At 38.7% G+C, this 12,087-nt stretch overlaps 1 protein-coding gene across 1 annotated transcript in view; it reads right to left on the bottom strand.

Moving 5' to 3' along the window:
- PLXNC1 (plexin C1) overlaps nucleotides 1–12,087 on the bottom strand; it is a 68,333-nt gene that overhangs the window by 17,837 nt on the left and 38,409 nt on the right. The window contains exons 16-21 of the mRNA XM_048943787.1: nucleotides 11,280–11,381; nucleotides 10,784–10,887; nucleotides 7,681–7,722; nucleotides 7,100–7,224; nucleotides 6,335–6,533; nucleotides 4,845–4,991 (exon numbers count right to left, since the gene is read on the bottom strand). Coding sequence (XP_048799744.1) covers nucleotides 4,845–4,991; nucleotides 6,335–6,533; nucleotides 7,100–7,224; nucleotides 7,681–7,722; nucleotides 10,784–10,887; nucleotides 11,280–11,381 — 719 coding nt within the window. The remainder of the gene's footprint in view (nucleotides 1–4,844; nucleotides 4,992–6,334; nucleotides 6,534–7,099; nucleotides 7,225–7,680; nucleotides 7,723–10,783; nucleotides 10,888–11,279; nucleotides 11,382–12,087) is intronic.

The raw sequence follows: 12,087 nt of genomic DNA, 5'->3' as shown, positions 1-12,087 counted from the left end.
CTGCAGAAGTTAATCTTAAGAGATGAAGCAATTGATGAGGAGCTAGAAAGCCAATTATGATTATGTCTTCTCTCTGCAGCTGAAGTTTTCACAAATAACATTCAACCTGTCTGACAGCACAACCCCATCTTTAGAAACCATTAATCAGAAGCTGACAGTCACAGTCACTGCATTTAGATACAAAGCGTGGAACTGTAAAAAGAACCAGAAGCAACTGTAAAATTAAAGGAGCCTTTAACGACGAACCGTGAGGGTCAGAAAACACCAAGAAAAATCACAGGAGGACACATAGACATCGTGAGCAAACACTACTAGGCCCTTTTCCAAGACTTTGGAAAGGAAACAAACAGAAAAACAGCACAAGTTAACTGAGGGAAAGACTCAGGAGGAAATTACAGGACATTTAGTGCAACTTAGTAGTATGTAGAGCTGGGATTTTGTGCACTAAAAGTTAGTGGTTAGCAACATGAAGTCACAGTGCTCTTTAGAAAAGGCTTAACACACATTGCAAGAACTGTTAGGGCCATTTAAGGAGAAGGCAGCAAGTATCTGGAACTTCTTGTTTGGAAACTAGTTTGGAGTCTTGCTAAAAGACAGGAAAAATAAATTAAAAGACTTTTTTTTTTTCCACTCATGCACTGACAGTAATAATGACATTTGAAGACAATGTTTACAGATGCCTTTTCAGATTAGTAGTTTTCCTGAAAATGAATCTCAAACAATTCAGTAAAGCTATTAATATCTATAGCAGCTAATAAGTGAGATGTGATTTAATGAAGAAATGCCATGATGCCATTCCCTTTATTTAGATGTAAAGAAAATTCATCCAGGAAATTCAAGGCCTCTTGCTCGTTACCCTGTTCTCTATTCAGCTTTGCATGTCAACAACATTATGGCCTTTTATGAGACAGACTAAGGAAGCAAGAAAATCTTTCAAGCAGCAAAAGAGAACAGTAAAGTAACGTAAAGGAGACAGCACCGAGATGTGCAAACAATGATATACCTTAAACCTATTCCCTTATCTTCCACACCATAAAATACTAGAAACAGGAAAAAGCAGAGTGATCACAAGCTCCTCCTGAAGCAGACAGAACAGTTGTTTATCATAAGTGATAGTAAAGCCAAGAAATTGGCATTAGAAAATGTTATGTAAAACAGTATCTGCATTGCTGACCTCCTTGCAAGGGTTACTGTGTCCCTTTCTGTTGATGAAAATCTCCAGACATCACACACTTGTAATAGTTTGCTTATCTCTCACAAACATGACCGGTAATACCACATCCATTGCACGTTAGTAGGAAATCAGTTTGTCTCTGTTTTACTCCGTTACATCCCTCTTATCCTTTTAACACCCTTCTTTTAACTAGTAAAGCAGTTCAACACTTTAACAACTTCCTATCACCACACAGCTTTGCTTCACTTTCGACAAAAGACTGTTAGCTGAATGAAATCATTTCTTCTCATCTATAAATGCAAACTTACTTATTTCAGCAAAGAGAATTCAACAGTCTAAATCCCTTCTGAAAATTCAAGATAAGTCTGTAGCTCTTAAGTGCCCACACATCAATTTTACCACATGATCAGATCCTCTCTTTATTTTCCACAGGAGAGATCCCACCAACAGTTTCTCCCAGGTCAGACCCACATTGTGTAGCTTTTCTATTTAAAACAAATCACTTCAGTCAAATGGTAACACTCAGCTGGGCACAGTTTTTTTTCATCAGTCACTGAGCAAATTATCTACCGAGAGCTGCAGCTGCTTGCTTTGCCTGTGAGAAAGCAGGCTTGCTTCCTCTGCTTCTGAAAGGCTCTGTGACGCATCCACATCTCTTTCAAGGCAGTTTTATTTCTCAGTACTCAAATACAAACACAGCATGAAACCCACATGGCTTCTCAGCTTGCACTGGACCATTGCTTTTAAAAGCATCCTTCTTTCAATCCCTCTGCTTGAATATTGACTTCAGAAGCTCATTCCCATTCAATATCTGGCCCTTTCCAGCAGAGAGTGGTAACTGTAGGGGGTCAGCTGGTCCCAAGGTCTGTGACCTTTTTAAAAAATGCACACAGCTTAGCCAAGGGATGGCTCTAATGTAATTCAAAACCAACACCATTCTTCGTTCTCTTTTTTTTCTTTTTTTTTTTTTCCTATTACAAATGGCCTGATTTTTAGAAAATCTCTCTTTCTGCACGCCCAGAACTTCTTCTTTCTCATGCCCACAGGCCAATCTGCTACCTATGGAGCTTCTTCTGATTTTTGGTCTGGTTGTATCCTGCTTTTATTGGTTTGGAATGGAAGTCTGCTCCTGAATTAAGGATACGCATGTAGATTGCTTACACTTGTTTGTAGCGCCCTGCCACTGATTTCAGAGTTGTATTCTGCATTACGTGCCTCCCTGCATCTTCAAATGTCTACATACCACCACACTCTGGACTCTGGCTGTCTGCAGATGTGCTGTTGTGACTTCCTGACACCCTCTTTTGGGTTGTTTTTTATGCTTTGCTCTGAACAAGCATGCTTTTAGCACGCCACTTTTGCAGGGCCTTCAAAAGGGGAAAATTAAAATACTTACAAAAGATTGCAAGACTGAGAATGCAACTGCAGTGTCCAAATGTGCAAAAGGCACTTGAAAACTCAGCTCAGAATTTATTTGATATAGAAAACAAAAATGCAGTCCTTTAGACAGTAATTTGCTTCTAAAGAAAGGAGGAACATTGTTCCCTGTCTGTACAGTTGTGGTTCCCTCTCTGTAGAATCAGGTCCTGTATGTCCTACAATGTTAGAAGAAAAGCTGACTCCTTCTACTTTAACATCTGTTAAATCCTGTTCTTGAAGAGAAAGCCTGCACAGCTGGCCTGCTTCATCACCCAGATAGCCTCTCAGTTCCATCCATATCTATTTCACAACAGTTTAGTTTACAGTATAAAACTCAGACAAAACACCAAAAAAACTTTCTCTCCATCCAGCCAGAGCCGGAGTCCTTAACACTCCATCTCCAAAACTCCAGTGCAGGATACCCTCTCCTCTTCTGACAGTTTTAAATGGAATATTCAGTCACTTCTCACCTGAGTCCAATACACCGTAGGACCTTGGAAGAGGAAGCTGCTTTATTAATCTTCTAACAGTATAATTTATAAAAGCAGTACCATTTAAAAGCAAGAATACAAAGTACAAGTCAGCAAACACTTGAGAAAGGCTTTTTGCTCTCACTTCCTCATCCATCCTCAGACAGCCTTCCCTAAAGATACTGAGTCCTTCAGACCACTTCCCCTCTCTTCACTGCCCACAAGACCCTATCAGTAACTGCACGTACAGAAATAATAATAGGAAATGAATTTCAGGCAGCATTCAGTAGGTTCAGAATCAGCTATCCCCCAATGTGCCTCTCCATGTAAATTTGTGCTATAAATAAGAAAAGCCAATCAGTTCCACAAGACTGGATGATCCTGTTTTATCTATTAGCAACAAGCACATTGAGCTCTAAGAAGATTCGACTGTAATTTTGTCAGTTTTCAGCTGAAAATGAAAATTTAGAAATCTGACACAGAAAAGTTATTATTTCAGTGAGCTTCCTATATGACCCAACTTTTGATCTAGCTAATCCAATGGGTTGCTGACCCAAAATTTCCAAGGTCACGAAAAGCTCACTCCAAAACAAGGGATCCTAGGACCTCATGATCCAGACATGCAGACCTGAAAACTGAGGCCTTGCCTCAGAGTATGGGCTGTGGAAAGGCCTGATTTTTCCTCCAGAGCCACTGGCACTTGTGCTGTCCTTGCCACGGTAGCTGCTGCCCTGGTGATCTTTGCTCCCAAGTTCTGAAGCCTACTTTTTGGTCACACTTCCCAGACTCTGGAGACATTCAACGTCTGGCTGGACCAGGCTCTGAGCAACCTGGTCAGCTGCAGGTGTCCCAGCTCATTGCAGGGAGTTGGACTAGATGACCGCTGAAGGTCCCTTGCAACTCAAATGATTCTATGACTCCACTCCTAAGTATGCCTGGTAACTACAACAGCAAGTCAAGAGTTGAGGAGCAAGGAAGCCATGGAATGGTTGGAAATGCAGATTTTAGAGTTCTCCAACTCAAAATAGTTCAGAAATTCTGGAGAAAAATGTGTTCCACTTAATCTGAAAACCTTTATCATATCTTCTACTCAAAAAAGTCATTACTTTTACATGCTCAAACATGCAATAATCTTTCTTGTCTATTCTCACAGTTTCAGAATGACAGTCAAGGAAGTCCAGTTTTCAAAGAATTCTGTGTGTAACTGTGAAATAGGAAGCATTTTGCTGTTGCTTTGGGAAAGAGATCTATGGTAAAAGTTCAGAAACTCAGCTAAGTTTCCCAGATAGCTTAGTTATAACTAAGCAATCAATTCAAATGCATTACACTGTAACCTTGCCAATTTGGAGCTAACAACATGGAAGCCCATAGCAAATATTCACTCCCTGAAAACACAACAGAAAAATAGAACCTCTGCATTTCATTCTTTCATTCACAGAAGTGCAATGTAGTTAAAATTCTAAGAATATGTTTACAGTTTTGTAGAACACTTTAAAATCAAAAGAAATTTTAATACACTGAGACTGTACTAAACCTAACCTTTGCCAATTAAAGCATGCTGTGAAGCAAAAGGTGACAGCTATTTTTGAAATGTATATTGGTGAAACACCCTCTCGTTAAACTCCATTGGATTTTGAAGCTTTGTGAGCAATAGTAATTTTGTTCTTCTCTATCTGGGAACTTAACCATCACCTTTGCATCTAAGAGCCTTCATTTACCTTACTAGAAAAAAAGAAAACATTGTAGTTGTCTGTTTTCAGAATGTAAACTGCCAAACATACCACTGTTTTGAATTCAGACACTTGCCACAACAGCCAGTCTTCGTTAAGCGTGTACAGGGCTTTGCAAGTTATTGCATCAACTGGTCCTTTGTTTATCTTCTGATTGAGGGTTGTCACTAGCAAATAGAAAGGTTCACCAATTGTCTCCTAGGACAAGAAACAAACACAAAGAATGTATCTTTACAGTCACTAAACAGGCATAAATAACTAGAAAAAAAGTCAGGTGTAACAAACATTTCCTTTCAACTAACATGTTATCTTGCAATTAGGAAAAAAAATCACTCTGAGAACTATCTACTTATTTGTTTAACCTCCATGCTTTTGCTTTTCAGTGTGAAGGACTCATGCAAATAGTAAGAGACAGCTGGAGTGTGTGTGGCAAAATAGCTCACAACCCCCTGCTGTGCACAAGTGCACTACAGACAAGCTGCTCCTTCTCAATCTGGCAGATGCTTCCTAGTTCCACCAAAGTGCTCATGTTGGGGGGAGATGTGCTTGTGTTCATGTGCATACTTCAGCTACTTCTTCCTTTTCAGTTTTGTGAGAAAACAAAGTAATATCTGGTTTCCTTTTAACTTACTTCTCTTGTGGTTTCTGAAAAAAATCCTTGGGAGAAAAGCTGTGGGACATACATGGTTTATCAGTAAGAGTGAATGGTATTGAGCTTCCCCTTCCAACCTGCACCCCACTATGCAGGCAAACACTTGAGAAAAGAAGGATGGATCTTTGGCTCCATGCAACACTATTCCTGCAGCCCAGCTGAGGCATTTTACTAGCAGAGCTCCATAAAAGCAACTGGTGTACTGAGAACAAACCTCTCTGACAACTCTTTGTCTCTTTCCTGGGGTTTCAGGAAAAATGTTTGAATTGCTGAACCCTAAACAGTTCTGCTGTATCAGTGGTACAGGTGGGACTGATACAGATGACACCATCATGCTTGTCAGTGAGATACAAGCAGGACTGATACGAGTGATACCACCATGCTTTTGAGTGTGACAGGAAACATAACCAAGCACTGAAACCAGGAACAAAATGCTACCAAGAGGGCTAAAATAAACAAGCTGCAAAAGAAAAAATTCTTGTTTCTACTTGAAGTTACAGAGTTATTGAAATTTACAACGCAGTTTGGAGGTTAAAAACCCTGGAAAGAAGTTTAGATTTCCAGTTGGTTTTCCTTAAACCTTCACCTACACAAAAGCTTTCCAACAGTTTGCACAGACAGGCACAAACTGCATTTTAACATGGAATAATGGCTGACATGAGAAAAGACATGCTGTGGCTGCAAAATTATCCAAATCTCATTCAAATAAATGAAACAATAATTTCTTACAGTCCATCTCTTTTCCTACATCCCCTTGATGATATGTCAACTAAACTAGAAGTAATGCGTTAAACAATGCTTTATACAGATCTCAATAACATTCCTTATAGAAGAAATCAGTTAAAATATTGCTTTTTGTATGTGATGCAGTGAAAAGATGTACCCATACCCGGAGAAACCCAGAAAGGCAAACAGACATCCAGTTTGTCAGCAATTTTTCTACCACAGATTCAGTTCGCCTAAGCAGGAGTTTAGGCTGCACATTGCTTGACTGTTCCATCAAGTCCTTTGTCAACACTTCCAAAATATGGGTTAGATAAACTAGCTTAGTTTGTAGTGCAATAGTCAAGAAGGATGCAAACAAGCACCTGTTCAAAATAAAAAAACAAAACATAACAAAAGAGAATGCTATAATATCTGAAATTTCTCCTCCAAAAAATATCTTTAATAAAAGAAACACTCCTCAGCACAGTTTATATCTTAAGTTTTTAATCTTTAGGCATTGGATCTGCCCACCGATGTCTACAAAAATATAAAAAATGCAAGTCCATCTGCTCTTGAGATTATTTTGTAAACATATAATTTGTCTCTACATTTAATTCTGCAGAATTACGACTGCTTTGGTGACAGAACATTTTTAAACTGTAAAACTGTTGATGTAACTGCAGGAAGTATTTACAGTTTTGATGTGAGCTTTCCTGCTCCTTTCCCTCTTTGTTTACATCTACAAACATTCTGATTTCTCTGTAATGGTTTGTTTAACAGCAATGTTTTTCCCTCCACAGTGTGTGCAGATGGAGAAGATGGAAAAACGCTCTGGAGAAATGCAAGTTTGTTTTGTAAGAAGTGGAAATTACATTTGGATGCTACAATCTATGTTGACTTTTCCTGTTAATTCTCTGTCTTGAAGATGATAAGCAAAATCATACTATACCTGTCTTTCACAGAGAAATTTTTCTGCTTTTCAAGAGTGTGAATGAGAGTAACAAGAAAGTTCTTGTTACAAATTAAAGCATGCAACATGTTGAAGCTTTCATCCTTGCGTGTTTGGTCTCTGCTCTGTAACAGTTAAAGAAAAATAAGCAAACTGTAGTTTGGCTACCATGGATTCTTCATGTTCAGAACGATGGCAAGCAACATACGGGATAAGATCCTGGCCTCATTTCAATCAGTGGGAATTTTGCATTTCATGGGCCTCAGGATTTTACTTAGGATGAATTTGTGCACAACACGGAGTGCACACAGAGCATACACTTTCTGGCATATCCCCAAAGTAATGCCAACAGCTAAGTTTGCCTGTTATCTGCCATGACTAGATCCTGTTCATCTTATTTAAATATACACTGGGTAATGCAATCTTACATATCAAATTTGTTTTACACATAAATCCATGTAACCTCCCCCATAGGGAAAAAGAACATACAGAAAATGCAGTTTGGTGTGTTATAGGACAACACAGCCATAAGGGATACAATCACTTGTGAAAAAATATTTATTGAGACATATCACACTTACCTGTGGCATGTCTTCACTGAAGATGGACGCAAAACCTCCTGACTAAAATATAAGACATGTGATATATATCATTCTGATGTATACAAAAAGTTTCACATTAAACATGCCAAGCATGTTCCCGATGGCATACAACTTGAAATAAAACAATGGAAATCCTGGCCTCTACACAATGACTTCTTCCAGGTTCACTGAAAAGTAAACTCCAGAAGATGACCTGGTATTGATTTCAGTGCCACTGTGTGTTACTCTATGCTGCTGAGCTGCACTAGCACAGCAGTGAAATAATGCTCTGCAGGAAAGGCTGTTCATTACCCTCATCTCCAAATGAGTAAGGGTTACTCCCGGCTGCATCCTGCTGGAAAGCAATGATAGGGTTTTTGTAGCACAGTGACACTTGAGTTCATCTGCCTCCATTCATTTCAAAGCAGTTTCTGAATGTTCCCAAATGAACTCTCCAGGAGGTCAATGCTGTCAGAGACACAGGTGCCACTGCACACCCAGCCCTAGTGAAGGCTATCACAACACAGGGACACCCCCAATCCTCTGACACTTTGCATGTGCTCCTTGTCTGACTCTCACAGACTGCAAGTGCAGCATTCTTTAGCACCAACTTTACACTAAAAATAATTGCCATTGCAAATGTTTTATCTGTGATGCTGGCAGCCCTTCGTTTCTTAATTCTCCCCTTTCCACATGCCTCAGGTTTTCTTCTTTTCTACCCTTCTCTTCCTCTACTGGCTATTCTCATTTTTTTCACAACTTGTTCAGCACCCCTAACATCACCTACCAGTAACATTTTCTCTCCCTACTCCCCCACTATCTGTGATGCAACCAGAATCACATAGAAGGTTAAAAATAGTTGCAAACAGGGAACAGTCATATTAGTGTTAAACCAAACAACGTGGAAAATGGAGAAAGAACAGAGGTAATAAACCAAATTTCACAAGGAAAGTGAAAATCAGGCTGAACATAATTAATACTTTAAGAATAGCTGTAACATCTGTTTAATTTAACACCTACAAGCATTAAGCTCAAACCAAAAGCTACCAAGCTGGACTAAATATAGAAAACTGGAGCGGCAGGAAGCTAGAAGCTCAGAATGAAGATGGTGTGCATCACTCTTAATTTTAGGTATCTGACTCCCTCCTTCAGCAACTAATCTCATTCTGAGACAGATGTCTCAGGCAAGTAGGATGAATCACATTGAGCTGTCTCTCCTTACACCAACTACAGAAGATGCTCAGTGAACAGCTTTGATGCTCATGTTTGAGCAGCTTAGATTATATAAGACAAAACCCACTGAACTCACTGAAAGGCAGAATGAGCAAAATGTAGATATCATTTGAACACATCAAGTTAGCAAGGGAAGTTGTGGTTTATCTTACTTTGACCTTTCTGACACAAGATTGCAATCTACTATGTCTTTTCTGCTTATCTGTAATATTTGCTTAATAAAGCGCTTCTCTCCTGCCACATCCACACTGCACAAGGTATATTTGAACACTCACACAATGTAAATGATAACCACTTAGCAGGAAAGATTGATACATAAGACATTTAATAACTTGCCTAACACTACATGTCTGCAGAGAGCTAACAGGCAAGTTCACTTCCTCCATTTATAGGTATTTCAAATTAAGACAAAATCCTCATTGGAAACACTTCAGGGCTGGCAAGGCAACATTCATAACATCTTCAGACAAAGGTGCACTTTGCCCCAGTGCCAAAAAAAAGAGGAGTCTGTTCTTTTCTGGTCTTACATAATGCAACAGAGTGACACACTTTGTGCCCTTTTTTCCCCTTTTTATTTTCTTTACACAAAATGAACACTTCTGCCCAGTAAAACAAAATGAAATGAAAAAAGGCAGAAAGCAGGTTTTGTTGGCCCACTGAATTCAAACCACCCATTCTCCCCATACAAATTAGACTGGCAGCATCATAGCAGGGTAAGGAGAGATATTGCAACTTCCTGCAGTGTGAAAAGTGGACTCAAGTATATAAAGATGATGCGTATGTACTATATTAAATATGAATCTGATTTAGTAACTTTCATTTGGCACTGTACCAGCAGGAGCTCCAATTCTGCATTTGTCACGTGGGTTTAATTTCATCACGATGAGTCTTTCGTGGGCTTACATGCAGTGATAAAGCAAAGCAGTGTGCAGACAAGATTGCAGGACGAGGACACAGCAGTGATGAGTGACATATGCCAAGCAGCACGCAGCTAAACAAATAGATACCAGCTATAACTTAAAACACCACCTAAGCAAATATTTCCACTCATTGGCATCAGTTACACAACAAAATATTAACAGCTGAGATCAGAGCTTTTGCCAATTAGTAAATGCCAGTCAGCACTGTTTAACATCACGGTATAATTTTGAAAGCTGTGGCAAATGCACTTAGCAGCACAGCAATGTGCCACATAAACAGCAAATACAAATATATGTATTTATATATATATATATATATATATATATAAAGAGAATGTTCAAGTGAAGGCTTCTCCAGTCCTTTCATTATGCAGTGCCATAAACTACTCCAAAGACCAGTGAAAATATCCACTTCCAAGTAGGACGGTACTTAAGTACTTATGTAATTTCAAAGAATTTGATTCGTATTTCTTTGAATCAAGGTCTTATCAGTTCTGTCAGCAGCTTGAAGTAGGCAGTCAGCACAACCTGAGAGCCATCTCTTCATTCTAAAAGTCTAATTAGGAAATGTCATGATGATAGCTAGCATGTTAGCTAGCCTGACTGTTACTTTAATTAGCTATAGCACAGGAAATGAATACATGAGATCAAAAAAGCAATGGGTAAATTATAGTTTTGTTAGAGTGGCCTGAAAGGCAAGGCTGGACAAAAAGAAGCTGATGTATACACAACCCTTGAAAATTCAACAGCAGTGCTTTAACTACAGCATTTAGGCTTGGTTAAATATAGAGATGTGCAGTCTTAAAGTGCTCTTTGGTAGCTGATCTAAGAAGAGTTTCTTATGAAAACAATACGCAGAGACTGTGTAGTATTTTGTTATTTGATCCTTATCTTTCTAGCTTTTTCATTACTATACAGGGCTGACAACTGAAAGACTTGTAAATAGTTACCTCTGGAAAGAAAGTTCTAATAGCAAAGTGCTTGTAGTCAAGGAAAGGAACAGTTCCAAAACTATCCACCACATCTAATTCATCCATCTGCAGTTCAGCAAATCCTGTAAAAACACCCCCCCCCCCCCCCCCAGAGTGTTAGTTTACTTCACAGAAAATCATCTCTACAGTTAAAACGTGGACCCAATACATGTTCCTTAAAAAACAGTTTTCAGTCAAGAGGATTTGCTTTTCTGAAGCAATGAGGGGGTGGAAAGTAGCTATTTGTTTTTAGTTTCACTTATTGAAAGAAATTATTACATGCAATCCTATTAGTTTAGTGCTATCTGCTACTGACGAGCAGACCAACATTAAAGAGGAACTCTGATGCAACACAAAAATAATTTAGCAGCATTAAATTAAAGTGATTATTACGTGAGCTTCTCCTTGACAGTTTCAGATCAGAAATCACTGATTACAGAATACACTGAAGCACTATAAATCTCTTTATACCTACCCTCGCGTATTTCTTTCCGAATCTCATACTCCAACAGTTCAAGCTGCTGACTCTGTTTACGAGTTAACTCTTTGGACTTGTATCTAGTAACTATGAATGCCACTAAAAGGGAAGGAAAACAGAGTCTGAGTACAGAAATTTCAGAACAGACAACTCCATAAAGGTCATATTTTAATATTATTAAGAATTTAATGTAGTATGGAGATTAACATACAATTGCAATCTTCAGATGGATTAATGCTTCTACCATCATCAGTGTGGTAGTACTCACGAGCCCCAGTTATCTGGATCTAAAACCATATTTAATAAAAAACATTCCCTGTAATGACATCTTGGAATTCTGAATCCAACCTTATTTGAATGTACAGCACACTGCTATGCACAGCCTGTGCAGTGAGGTACAGAGTATAACGACCACTTCCACTACTAACGGCCTACTTAAGGTAGCACTGATTAAAAAGGAAAAGCAGTTTTGAAAAGGAAATCCACTTCTAGACTGTTAAATTCTCCAAAGCTTATTTTGAGAGAGAAAAGGTGCCACATACGATCCATGTAAAGATAATGCACTTTTTAACAAGAAATCCAACCAAACAAAAGAAGAGGCAAACACCAAGCTTATTACAATAAATCAAAATGTATCAAATACATAACAGGTCAAGACATTTAGAAAACAGGAGTGACAAAAGGAGAAGGGGACAATTATGAAATGATGGTTCTTCCTCATTTTTATAATGACCTACAAATTCATTAATTATCCCAATGAGACTAAGCAGAAGCACCACAATGAATGCTTGAGGATGAACACTTG

The sequence above is a fragment of the Lagopus muta genome, chromosome 1 (assembly GCF_023343835.1).
Source record: "Lagopus muta isolate bLagMut1 chromosome 1, bLagMut1 primary, whole genome shotgun sequence".
NCBI lineage: Eukaryota > Metazoa > Chordata > Aves > Galliformes > Phasianidae > Lagopus > Lagopus muta.
Note: the sequence above shows the minus strand (reverse complement) of the source record. Positions and strands in the feature narration are given on the sequence as shown.